This window comes from Gobio gobio (assembly GCF_949357685.1).
Source record: "Gobio gobio genome assembly, chromosome: 10".
Lineage (NCBI taxonomy): Eukaryota > Metazoa > Chordata > Actinopteri > Cypriniformes > Gobionidae > Gobio > Gobio gobio.
Window position 1 is genome coordinate 36,767,183 of NC_137116.1, and position 26,122 is coordinate 36,793,304.

At 37.0% G+C, this 26,122-nt stretch overlaps 1 protein-coding gene across 2 annotated transcripts in view; it reads left to right on the forward strand.

Moving 5' to 3' along the window:
* aopep (aminopeptidase O (putative)) overlaps positions 1-26,122 on the forward strand; it is a 104,295-nt gene that overhangs the window by 61,318 nt on the left and 16,855 nt on the right. For both annotated transcript variants that reach the window (XM_079827336.1, XM_079827335.1), the window contains exon 14: positions 21,332-21,448. In XM_079827336.1, the coding sequence (XP_079683462.1) occupies positions 21,332-21,448 (117 nt within the window). The remainder of the gene's footprint in view (positions 1-21,331; positions 21,449-26,122) is intronic.

Sequence of the window (26,122 nt, forward strand, 5' to 3'; positions counted from 1 at the left end):
CCTCACACACACACACACACACACACACACACACACACACACACACAGACGCTTATACACCATAAAGCTTCAAGATTAAGAAAACAATAATATTGTTGAGGAGATATTTAAATGACATATTTGAATGGGGTTTGTAAAGAACAAATAAAAATCTTGATAATCAGTATATTTTTCAGTTAAAAAAATATTGAAATATTCTTAAAACGGTTACATTTATTTGAGAAATGTGTTGGATAATTTTTTTTAAATTTTTCTTATCTCATTGATAAAGTTTTTTTAATGTAAAATAACAAACAATTATGTGTAAAAGAAAAATGTATTCAATAAATATCTGATAAAATAAGATTTGTAAACAGGCGGGGGATGTGGGGGGGTATTTATCAGTAAATTTGTCATTAATTTATTAAATAATGAATTTACATTTTCTTAACACAGGATACATTTATTTGAGATGGGTCTTTTAAAAAAACAATTATCCAATGTGTAAAAACAAATGTATTCTATGAATATTCTCTAAAATAAAATGAAATTAGAGGTTATATATCTTAAATGAATGAATAAATATGAATGAATGTAAACATCAGTAAAGTCTGTTTGATTTATAGAAGATAAAACATTTTCAGTGAAGTAAAAAAAAGTAAAAAGTTTGCTTCGCTAGTAAATTTCAATTCTTATATATGGATGTTTGTGTATTTTTACTGGAAAGCCTTACAAAAATACTGAGATTTTTCTGACATGTAGGAGTGTGTGAGTGTGGATGTAGATGAGAAGAGAGAGATGTCACGTGTCTCTCTTGTCTGCATGTGTGGGAATGATCCAGGGTCCATGTCCAATTGCGGAGAAGCAAGTGAAGGGCAGAGGCTGTGGAGAGGAACAAATGCTAGAGAGAATAAATCATGAAGTCATGTGCTTTTTATTACACTCTCACACACACACACTATACACATTCCTCACATCAGAGGGGTTTATACAACATGCAATCATTTGACCAGAAAAGTTATTTTAAGAGTGAATGTATTTAAACTTCAAAGTCAGATGCAGATCAGCTCAAAGCTGTAACCAGTATTGACAACTGAATGACCGACTTGCGTTATGAGAACCTGAACATCGCGCATGTGCTGGTGTGCATGGCTTGGTTTGATTCATGGTTTTTGTGTTAAGGAAATGAACACTGTTTAAATGTCCTCTAAAAAAGAATGAAATATTATCTGTATATGTTGCTTGCCAAAAAAATACAATGGCCGTCAATGTAGAAAGATGCTCTTTGCAGGCAGATGTTCTAGTTACGACATCTACTTGGTGAAAACCATTGGCGTAAATGCCCGTACTGGCAGTGTTCGTTCATTTTTCCTGTTATTGAGGCTGAATGCCTGGTATGCGTGTGTTTTAGCATTAGCCTGTGCGCACATTTTTATTGTGAACTGCATGGCTGAGAATTTCCACAGTCTGCTTTGTACTATATGAGGATGCAATAAGCCATGTTCTCAAAAGAGCTCTTGCGTCCAACTTCCTTTGCAAGCCCATCATAATCAGCAAACCTCATATAGTTGATGGCTTTTATTTGATACGGTAATTGGGCGCGCTCGCTCGCTAGAGAACAGCGTAGAGGGTTGTAATATAGACCCAGGGTCTTTAAAAGCCAGAGCATTATATGAACAGTATGTATATAAAAGGCTCTGCCACTCCTGGTGCATGAAAGCAGAACTCTGCGGTCTCTCCGTTTTCCCCTCCATCCAGCATAGAAGCACTTTAACATGTGTCTAGAGACCTCTGGGTCTTAATGTGGTGTTCAGCGTAAGCTTAAAGGGATAGTTCACCCAAAAATACAAATTCTGTCGTCATTAACTCAGTCTCATGTTGTTCCAAATCTGTATGGCTTTCTTTCTTTCTTTCAGTGTGTTTGGGACAACATTTTTCGGCATATTTAGTGGACTCTTTTGTCCCAATGACAGCCCTTGGTGATGATGATAGTTATGGCCTGTACTGTGATTTGGCTACAGCTACAACCATACAACAAGTTTGTTTCAACAGTTTCTTCAACGCAAGAGAGACAAATATCATTGTATCATATGATTCAGATCATTACGTTTTTAATTAGCAAACACTTTTCTATCGAAAGCCTAAGCTGAAGATTTCTCTGAGGAATAGGGCTCAAAGCTTTTAACGTGAGTGGTTTCCTCACTGAAAAATAGCTAGCAACATCTCTAGTGTCATTAAATACCATCTGTGTTTGTCTTTCCAGCGCACATGGAAAAGGCATCAGTTAGGAAATACACAGACACACATCGCTTTAACTGATTACATATGGTCGCCCCTCACTATTTCCACAACCGTGACATTTAAGCTCCAATTGGATTTATGTCAAATACCAATTTGCGGATAAATTCGGCTTCTTAAATGAGAGGTAGCATATAGTGCTCAAAGGCCCCGTGTTAAATGACTCCATGTATGTTTTGCATCATGTTCCACGGGCCTCATTTGGAGGGAAATGAAATCAACGGTCACAAATAAAAAACATAGTGAAGTGACTCGGGTATCACTTCATCTCATTTCTCACTGGTCGTAAGCGCCGCGCTCCAACATCTGTCTGGTAGGGGAAAAGCAGCGTTTCGTTAATGAGCGAGGGAGACGGCGGGTCTCACGGACCACTGGTACTATTAGCCTCATTGAGTTCCCCCTCCCCTCCCACTCTTCCACTCTCTGAAGGTCTACAGAGCAGACTTGTAAAGCCCACAGCATACGCGGCAGACTCTTTAATGCAGGGGCTTAATGCTGTTGGGCTCACAGGCACGGGGATTATCAAGGGAGACACATATGAATCCAATAACTGAAACTTCTAAAGGGGTTTAATTGTCGTTAGGTACACAGATCAATTTGGGCCGTTTTAGCCAAAGTGCTTCCGTCAAAGGAGAAAATCGTAATAAGACTTTAGGCTATGAATGCTGTAACTCTTTTTCTTTTCCAGAAAGCTTATGACAAGTGGTTAGTTTAGAGACACTCAAATGGATTATTCTACTTTTGAACTACTAAACTCAATTTAGTAAAGAAATCTGCTTCATTGATGACTTAACCTATTGACATACTGTATCTATACACTGCAGAATATCTAATTCATTGAACACTAGATGTAGCTGGCAAATTGCTATGATGCAATATTGTCATATTTAATTACAAAATGTTGCTTTTATTGAATAAATGCTGTTGGATATGTCCTCCTGCTATGGAGTTATTTTTTGTGCCACAATTATCATTCTGTTAAGTTTTTAACACTAAAATTGTATATCATTTTATATTAATGTTGTTTAAAAGAAGTCTCTTATGCTAAACAAGGCTGCATTTATTTATTTAAAATTCAGTGAAAACAGTAATATTGTGAAATTTAAAATAACTGTTTTCTATTGTGAAATATTTTAAAGTTTTATTTATTTCTGTGATGGCAAAACTGTATTTTCAGCATCATTACCCCAGTCTTCAGTGTCACATGATCCTTCAGACATCACTCTGGTGTTCAATAAATATTTACTTAATGTATATTCTTTGAGGAATAGAAAGTTAAAAAGAAGCTTGAGAAAGCTTTTACTTTTGATCAGTTTAATGCATCCTTGCTGAATAAAAGTATTACTTACATAAAAATGTGTGTATATATAGAAATTACTATGTAGGCTATTGTATTAAATATTGCTCATATGTTTCATCCTATAGAGGAGGCACAAAACACTGTTATTAATCCGCTCATACCTATTACGCAAAAGCAAACTTCCCCTCATAGTCTCAAATCTGAAGTACATATCATCTCTGCTCTGCAAAGAAAAACATCTGTTTTTCTCAGAATTCCCACACCACCAAAAGTTTGTACCGAACTTTAAAAATAAACGGAATAAAACCCCCCAACAAATCAAAATGCCATTGGACTGATGCCATTGTGAAATGGTTTCAGTGATTTTCTTGCTTGCTGGCAGTGGGCCAGGAAAATGAGCCCTTATCAGATCCATTTGATGGCACTATATTTGGGTCTTGAATTGAGAGGGGCCAGAGAGCGAGTAGTAATGGTACAGACAGGAATAACGGGCAGAAATAGCTGCCCGCCTGACTGGCACAATCAGTGGACTGCGTGTTGAATGGCTTGCTGTAATCAGCGCTGCTAGGGCTCAAAGGGAGGATGACAATAGCACATTAAAACGCCATTGCACTACATCCTTCTGTTGTGTTTGCTTCATTCTCTGTGGGGGTCTGTTCGGCAATATGACACTCAAATTAAAAGATGGCCATATGTTTGGCCAGATTTTCACGGATATGCTTGCATCCAAATTAATTTGTTGTATGTGGGTGGGTGGCATTTGTTGATTCTTGTACTAGTAAGCTTTCACTCCACCAGCTACTGTACATTCACCTGCCTTTGCATTGTCGTTCTAATCCCCGCAGCCTATTATTAACCTGAAACCCTAGATTGAGACCAGAAAATAGAAAGGTAAAAGAATCTACTGCATGTAGGAGTAGTGTTTTTGACCTCTCGTTTCGTAAGAGTTGATGCTAAGACTAGATGCTAATAGTAGATTTTGTAGCTTTTAAGAACAGTTTCCAAGTGTGAGAAGTCTAGAAAGCTCCAAGAGTGACCTATTGTAAGTGTCAAATCTCTGACTCATATTTGCTTTTGCTCCAGAATGGTCACTGTTAATTAGTCATGTGACCTTGACCTTTCAATTTTGTTTATTTGGTCAATTTCCAATTGGTCTCCAGATCAATTGTGGCCTATCTGTGCTGTTGTTTTTCTCTGATCGATGTGTGCACGCAATACTGAGCGGAATCTAAAGCTGAATCTGAGTGTTAAAGCAGGTGGAGATGTTTAGAGCAGGTCTGTTTCCAGCCGCCTGGTGTGACACTGTGCCACGTATTAGTCTCCATGTGTAAGGATGACTCATCCCGTGCTGCTTGTCAGGAGTCTTTAATCTTCTTAAAGGTCCATTGCCACAGTCCTCTGATGTTGCATGAAATGGTCTGTGTGTAGTCAGTTTTCATGTGTGTGAACCATTTTGTAAATGATTTTTTAAAGAATATCTTTACTTTTCACAGGGAGTTTTGAGTGTGCAGAGGGCTCTAGACAGGAATCTCAGTGCCATTGTGTTTGTATGCATTCACACCATCAGTATTGAGAAAGCTTCTTCGAAGGCTGCCAGACTCTTGCAAAAACGTACTGACAAAAAAGTCTATTTACACTGGAGCTACTTAAGGGTGCAGGAAAACACACTTTCATGTCAACTAAGTAATAATTCGCACAAGATGGCAAAATGATATGATATTGTACAACTTATTGTATAAAAAGGTAGGTGTCAGGTTTAGGGGTTGGTTCGAAAACATAAATTATCAGCATTTTGCAATAAAAATATGATATTTAAAGATGTTACTTTAAGCTTTGATTGTATGAAAATGTGGAGTTAGGTTTAGGGGTTGGGTCTTAATGTTTAGGTTGTGTTTGGGTTGTATATTTTACAATGTTCTCATCTCATACGAATTATTACAAATTCTCATGAGATCAAGCTGGAGCAATATCTTTTTAAGCAGACAAAATGTTTGCATGAATGAACATTAATTTAAATCAGGGTGACAGCTCACTAAATACAGCAAAACAAACAAAGTTATAAATACAGTAATGAATATCAGCATTTGACAAAACATTTAGCAATAAAAACACTCTAAAATGCCAAAACTCATCCAATTCTGTCCAGGGCCTTGAATTAGTTGCTCATATTTTAGTTTTTTAGTTCATTTTCTTGAACCCTCCCAACCAAAGCCACGGTCACACTAGACTTTGAGCATGCAAAATTTCTTTGGACACTGCAATGCTTGTGATATGACTTCACTCTCTGTAGCGTCTTTTTTATAAACATGAATTTATAACAAATGGCAATAAACTCAAAATGTAAAAAATATACAATCTACTTGACTTTTCTGCAAAAATATCGTTGTTTTAATATCGCCGTGACGTATAGATCTTCTACTGGTCACACGTCTTCACATGATGCAAATTCGCAGGCCAAACTTGAACTTTGGAATCCAACGAAATGCGAAACTTTTTGCATGAGCTTGACACATTCGTACGTGTTTGAATAGAAGTCAATGGAACGAAAAGTGCTGTGTGACCGCCCCTAAAACATTACTTTTTTAAATTCTACATACAAGAGCGAAATAACTGTTTAGTACAGCTAATTTCATTATAAGTCGTCAAATTTATTTCTAGAGCTTTTCACAATACGCATCAGCTTTACAGAAAGTCATACTGTTTAATGCATTACAGTACAGCAAGAATATATGAATATATAGATTGGTTGAGTTCCCGCAGCATTTTATTTGTACCTAAAAGTCTGTTGCTGTGCGTGCAGTAAGAGTTGTTTGCTATTCGAATCAACAGTGGAGTTTAAAAAAATACAACCGATGGACAGACGACAAGGTTCAGGCTTTCTTAAGTTTATATGCGGAGGACGAAATCCAGTTGGAACTGGAGTAGTGCGCAGTCCTACGTCGCCAGACTAATCTTCACTGTACTTTAGACCACAATGGGGGGTTCCGGGTAATTTCGGTGGAAACGGGGCAAGAATAGAGAGCATTTTTACGTAGATCTACATAAAAAAAAACAGTAGTACGTCCTGTACACACAGTAATACACTTAAACACTGCACTATGTACTTGACCATTTAGTGTGTGAATTTTAGACGACTAGTGTGTCATCCAGCATAGGAGTCTCATAGCCCCTCCCCCTCCGTATGTAATTGAAACTGCGACCATTAAGTGCTTAAAGCACCTTAGTTAACTTCAAGTTCAAGGACCTTTCAAGGACTCTCAAATACCCTCAAATTCAAGGACTTAATTTGGGGACACATTTCAAGTGAGAGCAAGGTTACATCATGTTACCTTGTAAGATACATTGTTACAGTTTTCATGTGTCAAACACAACTATACATTAAACAACATTACATTAAATTAAATATTTGGGCAACAGGTTATCACAAATGTTTTATGTTTATTGAACACAATATACAGTCATTGACTGAACATATGTGGGTTCGGTTTAAGCACTGAGGTACCATTTGTAGTTTTGTGCGCGCCTGAACATCATGGCAACGTACAACACAAAGTACCACACGCAGGAAACACTTAACGTAACACGTAAATGCATGCAAATAACGTAAATCAAGCAAGCTAGTATACATAGGCCTCAAAGTGTTGGCGAACTAACACATTAGCGGACGGGAGGGAATAATATGGAATTTTTTCCAGAAAACATTTAGCACAAAATAAATCCAAGCACTTTCAAGGACCTGTATCTATGTTTATTTTCATAAACTTTCCAGGGCCTTGACATTTTTTCAGATTCACAAACTTTCAAGGATTTCAAGGACCCGTGGGAACCCTGTCCAAAATTCCACACCTTGTTTTTTCAGTTAAAATAGTGCATCATTCGGGTATTTGAAGTGCACAAGTGTAAACGCACTATTTGCAGTATTTATAATATAGGCTCGAGTAGTGCATTGTTGTGCAAATTGGGACACTTAGTATTGTAGCATTTTGTCACGGAAAAAGTTGTGTTACTGTTTTTAAAACATCTGAACTGAAACATCTGAACTGCTATCAAGCTACTAAAATATGTGGTTAAGTTAGTAGCATTGCTGCTTTAAATAAGTTACTCCCTGACACTGAACACCACCTCCCTTTTTTCATGTTTTGTTTGGGTCCAAAGATCCAGTGGTGCGTGAAAGGAACGTCGGATATTGAGAAAGATATCTGGGCTTAGTCTCTCTGCGGACTCCTGTGAGCTCCAAGGTCTAATCTGAAGGTTAGCATGGGGGCAGTAAGCTGGCTTCAGCAGGCAGCCCATCTGCAGCTAGTCACCAGACCCCTGTTCAGCCCTGCAGACACGCTAACATTTCATTTTCATAACACATCCCGCCAGGGTCTCGCCAGGTGGCAGCTACTATGCCAGCATGCAGAGAGATGAACCAGAGCAGGCTTTTAGCAGGAACTGATGCTATCTCACGAACATTTTCATTTATTTGTGAGGTTTGTTTTCCTCTCCCCCGTCTCACAAATCCGCTCGGACTCATGTGGAGGAAATTCAGTTGACATGGGGAAACGTCTGCCTGTATGTGCAGTATGTATACTGACTATCATCTGATAAAAAGGATAAATTACCAATTATGGCATGCCAGCTGTAGGTTTATATTTAGTTATAGTGATGTGGTCTATCCGTAAAAACTCATATTCTCCATCTTCCTCTTTTTTTTAGCCTGTACATTTCCTGCTAAAAGACAGATGATGAAATATAATATGTTCCCTTTTCTACGGAATTATGTATGTATGCAGAATCATACATCACAAAACATGCAGATGTAAGCACACCAAATGGCTTTTAAGCCCTTGGCGAGCTCATATAATGGCATATTCCAGGAGTCTGAGGAGTCTAATCAGATTTCTCATTTTGATTAAATTGTAACTCAATATGAACAAGAAGCTTATGTGGAGTGAGTCTGTGGAGCAGGTGACCTATGAGATGGTGAAAAAAACAAAAAAACAGGCTCCTCAAATGGCATGTGCAGTCATCTTTAGGGGTCATTTAGAGGTAACCCTGCCATGACATCTGGACGACAAATCCAGAAATTCCTTCGGTCTAGACCACAACATGCATGCCAGTTGAGGCGTTGATTTTCAAAGCCATCTTCTGGTTTGGATTGTTGTGTCAGGAGCTGTTTGTAGACAAACACAAAGGTCTCTTCATGCTTTGATGCCCTCTCAAACAGGTATCATCAAAGTGTCTTTCAACAGGTGCTTTTATTAACAATATATATTTTGCTTTGATCTTCCCTGTTGCGACTCCCGTTGTTTACCAATCAGTCACCATATAGTAGACGCTGTTGTGTCTGTGTGTGTTCACCGAGCACCTGCGATGATACAGGCCTGTTTCTCTAGGCTTTGAACACGTGCCCCCTTCCTCGCAGTGACCCCCCCTTTTCTTTGCAGCGTTTCACCCACAGCTGTTTGTTTTTGTCACCCAATTTGCAGATATTATGCACACAAGTAGACCTTTTGTTCTTGTCGTCAAAGCTGTCCTTTATGTGGCTGTGCTACGGAGTGGGTTGAGGACATTTCCCTGTTTTCCTCATTTTTCTCTTCACCTTCCCACACTGTAAAACATCTTATTCAAGTCTCAATTATTTATGATGGCTAAATCTACTTTATTATAGTAGGTTACACCAACAAAATAATTATTAGGTGGAAATAGCACCAGCAACATTCCAGGTTTGAACACTCCCCCTGTCTCCCATTGGTCAGAAAAACAGATAGCCCCACCCCAAAGTCACATCATTGGGTTGTGCTAATGTTGCTGTTTGGCTGGATGAGATTACACACATCACCTTTCATGTAAGAACCACATACATTTGACATTTTATTGTTCATTGAGATAGTTACATTCATTTACATTTGTTATTTAGCAACAATTTTTAATGGCATTTATTAATCTAGGTTAATTTTGGTTTATTCCAAATGTTTGTTTGTAATCAGTGTTATTTTAGTATTATTTATATACTATTGTAGTATTCATTAATATTTTGAATTAGCTTTTATTTTTATATTTTTGCGCTACTTAATGCGCTTTTTAGTTTTAGTAATTTTATTACTTCGACTTATTTAAATTCGCTGCCAAGGCAAAATGTCTGATTCTTTCAAATTTTTTCAGTTTCATCTAATATATTTATTTTATTTTATTTCAGCTTTATTTTAATTGTTATTTATTAGATTTAGTTTATTAAAATATTATAGTAATGGATAAATTGAGAATAATTTTTTTGTTTAAAATAGATATCACGATTCTCCCACGATGCTGGACAACTAAACAATACAGTATATTAAACATTATTTTACTTAATTTTAGTGCAGGGGAAAAAACAATCGTGATTAATCGCATCCAAAATAAATGTTTGTGTTTACATAATATATGTGTGTGTACTGTGTATAATTATTATGTATATATAAATACACACACATGCATGTAGATATTTATGAAAATGTTATATTTTAAATTTTTTTAAATGTATATATACTGTATATACATGCAAATATTTCTTAAATATATACATGCATGTGTGTGTATTTATATACACATAATAATTATACACAGTACACAAACATATATTACGTAAACACAAACTTTTATTTTTGATGCGATTTAATCACGATTAATCAAGAACTACATACGCCACCTACTGGTCTCACAATGTAATTGATACAATCTTTATTTGAAGCGTCAAAAAGGTGATTTACTCTGTTTTGATTGCTTCAGTAGATATCCAAACTATAAACTTTATTCCAGTACTTCTGTGATAATATGAATCATTGTAAAAGACAGAAATAATGATATTGTGGGGTTGAAAATACAGTTTGTGAAGCTGTTTCATATCTATACATGATGACAGCCTGCTTTCTCTGGCTCAGCTGCAGATTTGAATGTTCGCTGTGATCGTTCTTGTCAAAGGTTTAATAGACACAGGAGAATCCTTGACATTTAGGAATAAGATTGTGTGGATGTTTGAATCGAGATCTTGAGTACAATGTAAAAATGAACATCAGTTTAATAAATGCAGTAAAAGTATTGTTCATTGTTAGTTCATGATACCCAAATGGTTACCTGATGTTAACCAATCGAACCTTACTGTAGGCTAATTGATTTCATTGATTAAACCTCTAGGTTTAGTGTACGCTAATATGTGGTTGATAATTACGTTAAAGTTTAGGGCAAAGTGATCAAATTAGACAAGACGGTAGATGTGGAATCACTAACAGATCCCAGAAACAACTGTATAACAATACCCATCAAGAAAGCTTCTGGATACTCTCTGTATTCGAAGAGCAAGGTCAACGTAACCTTTCTTGTTAGGACAGCTGTAGTCAAACATAATAGACCTTTCAAGTGCATGGTATCTAGAGGCAGTACATCTATGGCATGTTTGTTTTCTCAGCTGCTGGACACGAGAGGGAGGGAGGATTTGTGATAACACTGCGCCAACATACATTGAGCTCTGTAGTTCCATAGGGATGGAGGTGTTACTGTAAAGGGGCACTAGGAGGGATTTTATAAGCTGGTGAAAGATGCGAAGGGTCAATACATTTGATATGTGAAGCTTTTCCTTCAGCAAACAGCAATTCCTCTTGGTGCTATTATTGGTGTAGAAATTACAGGTGATGTAGCATTGTGGGAAACTTAGTTTGACATATTACAAAGAGGCTTTTTTTTAATACTATATCTATCCAATAAAAAGACAAAAGCTCGAACAACACTGCTGCACTTGGGAGTGTTAAAGCTTGGATTGCTATAATGAATTTTGTTGCATTGAAGGAAACTTAGTTTGACATATTACAAAGAAGGTTTGGAAATTCATGGCCTTTCCCATCATCTTTATGCATATTTTGTTCCATCTCCGTGACAGATTCCTCTCTATTAACCATCATGTCAAGATCGAAACAGATGCACTGTATCTATTTCACTAAGTGACGTCTCGTCGACTTGCTGTCTGGTGCAGTCTGCTTGATTATGCACAGGTATGGATCTGTCTTATGAGGAACCAGCTCACAGACTCAGAATCTGAGACTAGAGATGTGTCACAAAGTCAGTGTATCACCTGTTTAACAAGGGCAGTCAGATTTCTAAATGGGGTGCTTATTATTCATTTTTTATCCCAATGTCCTTTATCAACATCATAGTGGTTACCACACACACACACACACTACACACATTGTAGCTACGCTTCTCAAACAGGTGACGCAGGTTTGAGTCTGGTCTGCAGTATCTCAGTCCCAATCCTGCACTTATTCCTTGTCTTTTTCCCCCACTTTATCTTTCAGAAAAAGGCAGATCACTGTTGCAAAATCAATTTCTTAACCAAACAAGACTGATTTACTAGTGAAGATACTCTAAATATAGTGAGCCTAAAATATATTTGGATACTTGTAGAAAAGTTTGAATGAAAAAAGTAGTTGCATTTAATACAACAAAATATGATATAAATACAAAATATATACTATAGGAAAAAGTATTGAATGCATTTAAAATGCGTTCATATGAATATATATAAAATGTGTTCAATACTTTTTTCTATAGTATATAATGGTAACACTTTACAGTTAACTACATTAGTTTACATGAACTAATAATGAACTGCACTTCTACAGCATTTATTAATCTTAGTTCATGTTCATTTCATCATTTACTAATTATTAAATTATTAAAAAAGTTGTATTTGTTAACATTAGTTAATGCACTGTGAAGGGACATGAACAAACAATGAACAGCTGTATTTTAATATCTTACATTAACAAAGATGAACAAATACAGTAACAAATGTATTGCTCATGGTTAGTTCATGTTAGTTAATACATTAATGTTAACAAATGAAACCTTATTGTAAAATGTTACCGAATATATTTTGTTTTTATATTATATTATTTTGTTATTAAATGCTACTACTTTGTTACAAATTCTAATTATTTATATAGATTGATTATATATCTTATATCTAACTGCGAAAAAACTAGGTTCGATTAATGAAACAGACTTTCAAGATGTTTTATGTAAAAAATGTCTTATGTCTTAAGGCCAGATTTACTAACTGCTTGTGCCAGTGCAAACCATCTTTTGGCTTTAAAAAAACGACTGTCAGGATTTACTAAAGTTCAAAATTAGCGTTGAAAATGTGTGGACAGGGATATTTTTGCGGCTGACCGTATTGCATATGCATTTGTAGGAGTTTCCCTTTCAAACACAAAATGTATGGCCAGGAGAGTATTTAAATAAGTCATGCAAGGTGATTTACTAAGGTTTGCGCTAGTCAATTTACTGGTATTTTCCATTATTTACGCCCCAAAAATTTATTTTATCTTTAACCAGACACTAATTTGTGCTGCTCTTGGTAGATTGGGTTGGTCATTATGAAAATGATCCGGCTGTGTATGTGTTCTTTAATAATTTGCGTATCGTCAGAAGATCACGCACAGAAATCCCATATTCGTTTTTTTGGAATTGCGCTCTCACGCTAATTTGCCCTGTTTAGTAAATACCGCCCTTAATATCTTATTTGCTTTCTAAGTAAATCAATCTTGTTTTAAGGAGGTTTAGATATTTCTACTGTAAAACAAGACAAAATCCTGATTAAGACAATTTTTGTGTGTGTTGACACAATAACAGTCAGTGCTGCTTTTATAAATGGCAGGCCCGCCCCCCATATGATCTATAATTCACAAAAGTCTTGTCTTCCCCGTGGTGACGAGTGCACCCTGATGCCTCTGAAACTCAGAGGCTTATATTACCTGAACCACAGAGCCAATGTGTGTTCACCGTCATGTGTCATCATTTATCGTCCTGCAACAGCAAAGATACTCTGAGATCTACCACATTCAGAGACAAGGGGCTTTAAGTCTTTTGAAAGTGAACCCTGAGGCAAAGTTAACCAGTGTGACAAAAAAGCCCTGATAAAGACAATAAGGGAGAGAAAGACACAGGAGGAAAAAAAAGCAAGTGTAACCCAAGTACCCCAGGCCGGGTGTTATGCCGTCTGTCAATGCCGAAGTGTGTTTTTATGAGGCTGTGGTCAGACAGCATAAAAAGCCCAGAAGCAGTAAAACTGCCACAGAAATCACACTTGGCATTTTAATAATGCCACTTAGGCACAGACTCATGTGCAAGAATAACAGGGAGTGAATGTTGTGCATTCTTACACACAAGACCCTCTACAGGGCAAAGGTTCGAGGGGACCCAACGCTTGAGGTTTCAAAGAGGGAGGACATCTCCGTTTCCAAGGTTTTGCTTTATTGTGGCGGCATCTTTTGAGAAATTCCCATCAGTGCACTAGGCTGTATCCATTTAACTTTTATACTGAACACTTTGCTTTGTCCTTCATCAATTCGCTCACGTCCTTCAGCTTTCTTAACCTCGTTTTACACTTTTTAAGCTTGGTGAAGAAGCCTCTCAGTACTCCTGCTTAGTGATGCGCATATTTACAGTCATCTTTGAGATAATAATAATTCTAAATAAAATGAAAGCTCGTTCTGTCAAAGCCTGTGTCGTTTTGTTGGAGCGGAAGTCGGTCCGGTTGAAGATCACCCCTTGAATACGAATTGTCGATTACAGTTTCAGGTTCGGGTTAATTTAATATTCCTACTGTTACCTTGGAAAAGCATTAACAATGGCAGGATACAGGGGCTCCAGAGGGGAGAAGAGTGAGCACTTTTCACAAATAACATGCAGTCTTATACAAATACTTTAAAAAAGAAAAGGAAAAAAAAAGATTTACAACCACAAATCCCATGCTTTTTGTAGTAATAACTATTAAATACAGTTATTTTCAAATATTTTGGGTCAGTAAGATTGTTTTTTTGTGGAAATTAATACTGTTATTGACCAAGGGTGCGTTAAATTGATCAGAAGGGAGAGCAAAGACTTTTTACTTTTTGAAATAAATGCTGTTCGTTTAAACTTTCAAGTCATCAAAGCATCCTGAATCAAACACATTAAATGTGTTAAATGTCACTTAAAATGGTAACAGGAAATCATTTGGACCTTTTAGTGTACGTGATGGAAAGACAAGTAAATCATCTCATTCTATGCTGTTAAAAAAGTTGCTATGCAACAAGTGAAATGTCAAGTACAGGAGAGTCAATAAATCATTATGTCTACATTTCTATGAACATAATTCTTTAACTAGACTAGCATTTTGTCAAATTGCTAATGTTTTTGAGTTGTAAAACAAAATGTCAAGCAGTGACAGTATGAACTGCTATACGTCACTCTAAAACTATTCTAGAGCATTTTGCTATATAATGCAAAATGTTTTTATCAGTTCAGTTCCGTTTATTTATAAAGCACTATTAAAACAATAGAGCGTTGACCACAGTGCTGTACCATTATTCATAATAAAATAAAACAACATCATCATTACACAGACAAGACCCCTAAAACAGTTCAAACAAAACTGATTTATGAACTGAGAAAATACATAGAATATTTGTACTTTTAAAAATCCAGTCACACTTGTCACACAGGTAAACTGAAAAAGAGTAAATGGTAATCAAAATGTTTTAAAACAGACAAAAAAGGTGAACTTTACATTATCTAAAAATATATTTCCCCTAGGGTTTTACCTAAAACTTTTGAGATAAAAAGTTAATGTCCATCCATGTTTTACAACTCTCCGTTAATGTTTGATTAATTAATAGGTTAATTTTTTGTCAGAGAAAAAAAATATTAAGAGAACAATGCGCTTGACTTATTTTAATTCATTTGATTTTAGATTCATATCCCAGACACGTTTTAAAAAACGTACGCACATTCAGTGAACAAAAGGTGAAAGAACATTTGGCCTTTTTCCTGTGTTTGTGGAACATGTCACTGGTTTCCTATGGGATTTTACTCCAAACTGTCACTCATAAACTTTGTGTAAGAACACATTTAATTGAAGGGAATTTCCCTCTGTACAGTATAACACACTACCATATTGCAGTCCATGTTTGAACTGAATACCTTCATAAAGTACTTTTCCTTTTGGTTCTTCTTTTTATGGTGTTTGCAAAGGCTCTTCAAGCAATAGTTCACCCATAAACTTTTATGATTCTGTGAAACAAAAAAGGAGAAATTTTGAATATTGCACTTGATGCTTGCACTTTTCCATACAATTACAATGAATGGGAATGAAGCTTTCAAGCCTCAAAAAGGACCCAAAAGCACAGACAATAGACACAATGGAAGTAATCACATGGTTTCAGAAGACTTGAAATATGGTGCACGAGTTGAATGAACTTCTTTTATGCTACTTTATGGTGCTTTTTGACATTTTAAAGCTTGACAGCCCCAGTCTCCGTTCACCTTCAATTAATTGAAAGAGATTTCTTGCAAAAATCCACCTTTTGTGTTCCACAAAAGAAAGTCATACAGGTTTAAACCAACATGGTGGTGAGTAAATAATGACAGAACTTTCATTTTTGGCTGAACTTTCCCTTAAAACTATCCCTGTAGATGCAAGCATTGGTTTTCCTGAGAGGCTTTTGTAGAAATAACGGTGGCAGGGTGTGTCTGAGTGTGTGTGTGTGTGTGTGTTCTTTCCCTTTCCACAAACAGAAACATAATCTCAGCACCTATGAGTCACTGTTCTTCTTTACCCACCACATCGTCCACTTGCTCAGTTCCCCCCTTATAGGAGACGTCAGGGTAGTGATAAATTCTGTCTGTGCTCTCTACAAACTCTAAGAGAGTCTGAATTGTGCTTTTTGACTTCCATTGAAAGGGTTTTTGGAGACAATCAAGTATTTTATTAATATTACTCTGTTAGAAGTGGTGGGATACTGTACCGATTGAGATGAAATAAGGCAAAGGAAAGCTCTCCTGATTTAAAAGTACATCATTTTTCATTAAGCTCCTTGCTCTGTTTATTTGCGCGCTTCTAACTTTTCCATGGCTTTAATGGACACTGCATGAAAAGAGTCTTTCATGTGGAGAGAAATGAAAAAGCAGCGGAAAACCAAACACACACTCTGTCCAGAGTTGACTGCATGTGTGGAGCTGTGCTCGTGGAGGGAGTCTTATGGTGGACGGGATGTCCGTGCGGCTCACAGAGGCAAGTGTGTTAATGGCGAATGATTAATTTCAGGGTTTTCTGTTTGATTTGGCCCAAATGACAAAAATTATGAATTCAGGGTTGGGAAACAATTAGGCCTTTTGAGCTGTGCTGAAAGCCTTGCTGACATTGTCACACGAGTGTTTCTAGCCTGCGATCTCACTGAATATCTGCTTTGTCCTGTTCCATTGGTGTGTGTTTGTTCTAGGAGTGGAGATGTTAACCTTTGCCACCTGCTGTCTGGAGCTCTGGCTCTCTTATGTCCAGTATTGCAAGGGTTAATGGTGAATACGATACGTTTTTTTATTTTAAATTTAGGTTAACACATCATGTTCTTAAAAGTGTATTATTTATGCTATGATTTTGATCACTTGTATACTATTTTAAACACAAATATCATGTGGTTAATTTTTTTTACACCTCGATTACATAAAGGTTTGCATCACATATAGATTTTTTTTAAAAGCATGAATTATTCATTCATACATTCATTCATTATTAGGTTTTACGGTCATTTAAGACATTTTACGGTCTGATCTAACGTATGAATATGTATGATATATATGATATATGGAATATATATATTTTAAGTAGAAACAAAGTTTTTCAAATATCATCAAGCAGTGAAGCAGATTTGTTAAAATATTATTTCAAAGAAAAAAATTTTCATCTTAATGCCCTTCAAAATGTACATAAAAAGAAGCTGTATTTCATAGTCATTATATGGATGAATTGCATTTTTTATGTTTTATTTTTTTTTTAATTAGTCAAACTGCCTTTGACCCGCTCCCCCAAAAGAAAGCCGAAACCTTCTTGACACCAAAATCCAGTCCTCAACTTCCTCCTTGGGTCAAACCAAGTGACGGAAAACCCCGTTTTGCTTTTTGCAGAGTGATGTATTGTGGGACGGTGTTTCCCCCCAGATAGCTGATCACCTTGTTTTCTTTTCTGCCCTGTTTTTGACAAGATGAGTGGACTTGGGCACAGCAGGGCTGTTTGTTCCCCTGTGTGGAAAAGTTTTTACTGCCATCCCGAAACAATTGCCATTCCCTGAGGCAAATTGAGTGTGGAGGAGGGCTTTCGTCTCCCCTCTATCTTTTATGACTTTAAATTCCTCTCGTCTTTCAAAGGCGGCGGATCCGATGATCTTGGGTGGGCCTTTGAATGCCCCTTAATGACAGAGCGGAGGCCGAGGCGGCGATGTACCCGCTTATCGGCCGAAAGTGAGAAGTCTTTGCTTTCCACCACATTAATTCTTCACAGCGGATTTGAGTGAGAAAAACAGTTGACCCTTGCCACTTATTCTTCAAAGCGCGATGACTTTATTGGGTTTCTCACGGTCAAATTACTATAATTTTGCTTTCGATGCAGTCATTTCGTTCTTGGTTCTGGTTCTTTAAAGGTCTTGAATGGTCACAGAGCAGTCAAGAGTGAAATAGTTCCCTCTTTCAGTAATGCAGACAAATATAGTTCTTATTTTGGTTAGGCGGGTACAGCATTACATTTCCTAACCATTTTAGGGAAGGATATTTCAACGGATCGAGACATTGATAAAGTTGCGTCCATGAGTAGTGATTTGAAAATGCTAATGCTTATGATTGTGGCTTACTTCATTTACCATATTAAGATGTAACTAATTGAAGACAACAGGAGCTGCGTATGAGAGATGGTCCCAGGCTGAGCAGCGGTGTGTGTGCGTGTGTGTGTGTGTGTGTGTGTGTGTGTGGTGTGTGTGTGTGGGTTTGGCCGGACAGAGAAAGGGAAGTGGCACAGGAGGGAGGAGACTGTGCATCACTGCTCTACAGATCCTGATGTGATAATGGAGTAATAATAGCAGGCCTGCCACCACCCATCTCCTACCACATCAGTCTTTCTGCCAGCCCTGTCTACGTGTCCCTCGCTCACTCCACCATTTCCCTTTTCCTGTTTCTCTCTCCATCTCCAGCCTCAGTCTGCTCTCTCTCTCTCTCTGCAGAAATGCTACAGCAAACACCTGTTAATTGGTTAACTAAGTTACTTTACCATCTAGTATATAGTGAAAATTGTTACCTGTAGATCCAATTAGGGTTTATATTTTTATATGTATTTATATTATATTGCATTTTATGTTGTGTATGTTTATATTTATATATTATATTCAACAAAACACATATACGTTTTCTATATTTACTAAATATATATGTTACATTTTTTTATTTCAACTCGTTTGGCAAAATATTGTTTGAAAAAAGTAAAAAATATGTTCCCAGGAGTTTTATTTAAATATTCAGGTTTCTTCTTACTTTTTATTTTTAATTTATGTACATTTAGGTGTTTTATTTAACATTTTGTTGTTTAGTTTAGCATTATTTTTGTCATGTTTATGGTAAAACTATTTTTGATTAACTTGAATTTATAACGTGCTCTTCTGTCTGCGTTAGTATGGCAGTTACATTATCAGTACATACAAAACATATCTTAATAGTTTACATAGATTGGTATATTAACATTATTTTAGTGTAAAATGTGTAAAATATACAGGCACCAAAGTAGCATACATTATCACTGTATTTAACTGTGAATTTCTGGCAACCACATCTGTATTTTTTACCATAAATTTTGACAGGATTTTTAATATGAGATAAAAGCAGCAGGAGAGAATTTTCTTTGTCTGTCTTCCTTTTTACACACATACCAACAAATAATATAAGCATGCTGTCAGGTCAGCGATATTCTTGATTGTTTCGCTCTGACTGTTGTGCTTTTATAAATGCTTGCCGGCATGTGTTATGAGGATGACTCATAATTTCTGTTATGCCTTTCAAAGGGCAGCACAATTTTTTGATAATATCATGGTTACGTACGGTACATAGGGCTTTTCATTTTTACCAGTCTGAGACTGTTGTGACTTGCTTCTTTGTACAATTCCTTACATCTGGAATTTTAAGTTTTAGAGACTGAAAGATGGGTTAAAACAAGAGTAAGCAGGCTAAGAATTAAAAAAGAAACATAATCCCATGTAAATATAGCTATTTCATGCGATAATTGGTTTAGGCCTGATTTCCATACTGCAAGATGAGACTTTAAAGCATCTTTCCAGCGCTCAAATCCCAAAGCATTCCTTCCCTCCATTAGCTGTCTATACTCTAGAAACCATTATGCAGACTTTGCTTTTTAGAGAAGTGAGAGAAATGTGATTTTCTTCTTATTCTGAAGATTATCAGAGGAGCTCTTTTAAGGGAGGGAGGTTTAATTATTTCCTCTCGCTCTCGTTCTCGCTGGAATGCTCTTCCCACTCCGAGCTCGTGCTCGAAACGTGCTTCTCTTTTCCTGCTCGGCTCTCTGATGCTCTTCAAAGACAGCATTGATGTCTTATTCAACCTTCTGAAAATGCCATCATGGTTCATGGATGTTGTTTTTGATGGCATTTTAATCCCCGTTTTGTGGCGTGTTTCATCTGAGCCTTTGTCTACGTTTCAGATTGTGCCTGATCAAGTCTTATGTAAAAAATATCACATTGAAAATCTAGGATTCTTAGTAAAATAGAATCCTAAATAATATAAACAGAAAGTATTCTTCATTATTTCACCAATAACTAATCAAATGAATTTTGATTAAATTTTTTTGGTTCAAATATAATACATAAACATTTGATAATTCCCAAATTTAAGCGGACAATCACACCGGTGTGATTAGAAAGTTCAGCGAGTCGCATTATCACATTATGCTAAATTGAAATTTTCATTCACACTTTGGCTGGCGCTTGTCATATATCACAACTGATCAGTGTTTTCAATTATATATAATAATTATCTTATTTGACATTTAAATTTAGACAAAGCATTTATATTATAACTACTTTCAAAAACATGTATAGTTTGTAAAATACACACTGATGTCTATGGAAGCAGCAATAATCCTTTCAAACATAATTTGATGACATGCTTTATTGATATCCGATATTCTACACGTTGCGTAGGTAACTATAAAGTTACTACAAGATATTGTAGATACAAAATGAATAGTGTCTTAAATTTGTCATCTTTTGATGAATCTCTCTTTTTTTTTTAAACTGTCACACATACGACAGTTTAAGTGATTAGGTGATTTGTGCAGAACCATTGATTTTTTCATGTGTGGGTGGTTGGGGAATCTGTCCAAAATATTACATAAAATACATTTTTAGCCATGTGTTAAAAGGACTTTTACTGATCGACTGAACTCTACCATACACTAGGCAATGGACAATGTTAGGTTTGCAGGACTTCAAAAAACAGCATATGATTCAAAAAATGCCCCGAGATATGGTGCAGTTTGCGGTGTCAATGCTTATATGCTTTCAAATAGTTTGTTTTTATAAACTACAATACGTAGAAGACTAAATCAATGCAGGATTTATAGGCCTAATAATATTCTGGAATATTGACAGTAATTGCATCAATAGTGTATGTTCTCTCTTTAATAACTAAAAAGTATAATCAGATATGATGATAATGCAGTAATTATTACAGTGAAAGCTAAAGTAAAGTTTTATTATAAATAATAATAGCCACTATATTTTACTTGGAGTTCGTTTTTTTCCACATGAAACAACAATTCTGCTGACAAACCCAAAGTGTTGCCCCCTCAAAAATACTAAGTGTCATGCCCCTGAATGCTAGCAGTATGAAATTATTCACAATCCTTTTGTTTTTCTGTTTCAGTTGAGTCCAGAGCAGCTGGTGCTTCTTTTGGAGTTTCTTCTAGAGGAACCAAAGCTGAGTCTGTCCACGTTGAGACTCCTTCAGAGTACTTATAACCTGCAGGCCCAGGATGCTGAGGTAATCAACACTCCTACATATATTTCCACCAAACGCTGTTGCATTGGACTGTTTACTTTGCCTTCAGACCTGCCCCCAGCATCACTACTGCTTATCCATATGTATGTGTATCTTGATGAGACCACAAAATAGTAGAACAGCCTCAATAATTACATTGAATTCTTGGTTGAAACTAAAAAGATGAAAAACATCTGTTTTATGGCTTCAGTGCATTCACATTGTCATATTAGTGTCTTAGAAGTTCATTGTTGCTGAAGGCTGTTTTCAATGTTGAATTAGTTTCTTCTATCCCAGTTTAACATGAAGAGATATCTACAAGTAACCATTTTTTAGGAGTTTGGAGGCAGAGCGTTCAGGAGAACTATTATTATTTTTTCATTTTATTGAACAGTAAAAGTGTTTTTAATACCTTCTTTCTTTTGCCGTTTCCTCTCCACACCTTTTCAAATATTGACTAGAGGCAGGCTGAACTCATTTGTCACGTCTCCACCAACACCTCACAGCTGAAAACCCACACCAATCCATCAGTCTTATCATTTTATGTTGTTCTCGTCCTGTAACACTAATACCGCTGACATTTTCTCCTCCACCCCAGTGAATACGTTTCTTGCATTTATTTGTAAGTAATCTCATCATTCTGTTTAAGATAGAGAGGTTTGGAAAATATCATGTCTACTTGAATTCCCTGAAACGTCCTCTCGCATGGCCGTATCAGACGAACGCAAGTGAAGCTATCTGATTTCTCCCAGATTAAGTGGAGAGTTTTCTTCTTAAGACGTACAGAGGTTTCGGGCCGTGCACTGCTCTCTTTGAGAAGCGCACGCTAGCCAAACGCTAACCTCTGTGGTATTTGCCTCCTGATTCAATTACTGTCCCGGCAGCCAATTAGGCCACTTTGTGATTCTTAGTCAATTCAGAGGAGGCCAGCTTCTGTTTGGGAGCAAAATTTGGCAGGCCAGCAGTGACCTACCACAACGTTCTTTTGAAATGAAGCACTATTTGGCAGCACGAATGATGTAAGATAATACGAAATGGTGACCACAGTAAGTCCCAGACTACCACAGTTAGTTTCAAACCGAGGCCCAATGGGAGGTTTTCATCAAGACCTTCCAGGAAAAACAAAAGGCCCTCTAAAAATAAATCAGGTTATTACTACCACGTGCCCCTCCCTCTGTCCCACCCGCTCTCCGGCTTCTTTTCTCTGCTGCTGCTCCCAGGCTCCGACGGTCATCTTTTCTTTCAGACAGATTTAATTCTCCTGCCCGCTGTAGCCATTTATTACCATCCTGAAGCACCGTCGCCATTTAGCCTTCTTTTTTCCTTTCGTGAATTGCCGCTGACACATAATTTTCATGTTTTAAAATAGACGTGAATCCTTATTAGCTGTGCATAATTATTAGCTCTGCATGAAGATCGCTTTAAGGTCACAATAAAGTTGAGAGGTGTGGTCGGCGCCACTCAGTCTATGTGGGTCATGACTGGGCGTTGTTCTCACATAAGAAATGAATCACTGGATATTTCATAATTAGTGGTACTTGCAAAGGCAAGCATGGCCATTAATATTGCTCACACTAAGGGTTAGGGATTTAAACAAACCCCTAACCCTGAGTATTAAACTCGTCATGACTCGTTTACAGACATGAATTATGCCTTAGATTGTGTGGCTTTTTAAAGAGAGGTGTGCTGTTTACTTTTGTAAAGCGATCAGACTTGTAATTTTCACCTGGTGTACAATAAAATGGGTGGAAACATCCTGTAGACTTACGATGATGGAGGGTTCTGAGCCATACATAGAGACCTGGATATCTTTGAGAACTGGGGGTGGGATCTTTTTACTGGAATTGTAAGCAACCATCTAACAAACAGCCAGTGTAGCCCGGCAACCAAATACAACATTGTATCATTCTGGCAGATTTGCACATATTTAGTAAGGAACCACCTAGCAATGCCCTCGCAATCGGCCAGTACCTAGCAACCACATGGTAACAGAACACCCTCCCAACTGCATAGTGATGCCCTGGCAAGCATCTACAGCAGGGGTTGTCCAAAGAGAGCCACTGTCCTGCAGAGTTTCGCTCCAACTTGCCTCAACCCACCCGTCTAGAAGTTTCTAGTCTGCCTTCAGGTGGTTCAGGTGTGTTTAATTGGAGCTGAACTCTGCAGGACAGTGGCCCTCCAGGAGCAGGACTGGACACCCCTGACCTACAGCATCTTATCAATGGGGTAGTTTGCATGCACACGGACTCATGGGGACTCGTGTCACAGTGGGGACCTAAATGGAGGTCCCAATGAGGAAACAAGCTTATAAATCATACAGAATGCGTTTTTTGAAAATGTAAAAATGCTGAAAGTTTTGTGTGATGGGTAGGGTTAGTGTAAGGGGATAGAATATACAGTTTGTACAGTATAAAAACCATTACGTCTATGGAGAGTCCCCACAAAGATAGCAAACCAGACATGTTTCTGTGTCTTTGTGTGTGTCTGTGTACATTATGGGGACCGAATGTCCCCACAAGGATAGTAAAACCAGTCATTTTTTACCTTGTGGGGACATTTTTTGGGGGTCCCTTCGAGGAAAACGGCTTCTAAATAATACGAAATGCGTTTTTTGAAAATGTAAAAATACTGAAAGTTTTGTGTGATGGGTAGGGTTAGTGTAAGGGGATAGAATATACAGTTTGTACAGTATAAAAACCATTACGTCTATGGAGAGTCCCCACAAAGATAGCAAACCAGACATGTTTCTGTGTCTTTGTGTGTGTGTCTGTGTGTTACAGGGACCAAATGTCCCCACAAGGATAGTAAGACCAGTCATTTTTGACCTTGTGTGGACATTTTTTTGGGTCCCTTCGAGGAAAACGCCTTATAAATCATATGAAACGCGTTTTTTGAAAATGTAAAAATGCATAACGTTTTCTGTGATGGGTAAGTTTAGGGGTAAGGTTAGTATTAGGGGATTGAATATACAGTTTGTACAATATAAAAGACATTATGTCTATGGAAAGTCCCCTTAAAACATGAAAACCCAACATGCGTGTGTGCATGTGTGTTTGAAGATATTTTGTTTATACTTGAATCATAAGGGAATAATGAATGATGCATTTAGAAGAATACTAGAGGGTCAAATTTAGGACACGGTTTAAGTTAATCCGCCCTCAGTACAACCTCCATTCCATTACACAATATCGCACTTCAAAACCCTGCGTAGGAGTTTTTCAGGTGTTTGAACAGTATTTGGGATGGATTCCGCTTAGATTAAGCATGCCAGTCAGGAGAGAATAGCACCTCTCAGTCCTTGGCGTGTCATGTGTGCCGTGTATTTCGTGCGAGCACAGGCAAAAGCGTGAGGGCTGAGCGTTGTGGTATGCTGTTTCATGTGAGGACTCGTGCGCGTGAGTGCGAATACCATCTGTTGGTCAGGCACACAGAACGCATTGTATCACAGCTACTCTCGAAACCCGGTCACAAAGTTCACATGGACAACCAGCCAGGAAGAGAGCGATTGATAAAAGGCACGTCTTCTAGTGCTCTGTAATAGCACACGTGTTCATAAAGCCAGGAGAAAAATCACATGAATCGTAACATGGGCAGCTTGATGAGAGGTCAGATGACACCAGTTCCATTTGAAAAGGATTTTATTAGAATCCAAACAATATGAAACCATGACAGCATTGAAACAAGAGTCTTGTTCATTTACCACACATACTCAAGTATTTATTTAAAACCGGTGCATGAACATTTTCACACAGAAATCATGATTCATCAGTACATATAATTGAATGCCAAGTATTTGTGTTTATAGCTGTATTTTCAGCATCATTACTCCAGTCTCCAGTGTCACATGATCCTTCAGAAGTAATTTTAATATGCTGATTTGGTGCTCAAGAAACATTTATTATTGTCTACCTACTTAGGGGTGTAACAGTACACAAAACTGACGGTTCGGTATGTACCTCGTTTTTTAAGTCACGGTTCGGTACAGCAGTTTTACCAAATTGATTTTTATTTATTTTTATTCAACAGTGGTTTACTGAAAAAAATTCTGTCTGTCCTTAAATTAATTCAATTATAACTAAAAGCTTCTTAAAGATAATGCTGTAAACTATATAGGGAGCCCTTACTTACACATTGCTATTAAAGATTAACAACAGAGCCCAAACTATTAGCCTAAATTCAGTTGCTATTTATTTTTAGCTCAAGCTTCACATAAGGCAGTTTTTTCATTAACTTCTAAATCTAATTATATATATTTTTTTTTCTCCAATTCGTTAATGAAATATAATCATTTATACACAGTGGCTGTCATTTTCATGACAGATTTATTTAAAGATACATTAAATAAACAAGACATCACTAACAGGCTAAGTAGAATATAATGAATATATAGGCTAATATAGGTCATATATTTAGCGAAAGAGTTTTCCTTTCTCTAGTGAACCAACAGCTGTGGACACTGAATGCCTGCCTGAGGTAAATGTGATGCTACGTCACGTTGTTTACAAGCTGTTTTATTGTCTTTCCACTATTGAAACACCGATTGAGCGATTACACGACATATGATACATTTCAGTAAATTGTAATGTATCCTTAACATACCTTAAGAGATGTTATTTTATGTTTATTCTTTAGGAAGAGATGATCGCGTTCACTCGCGCTGACGCTTGAAGTTGAACT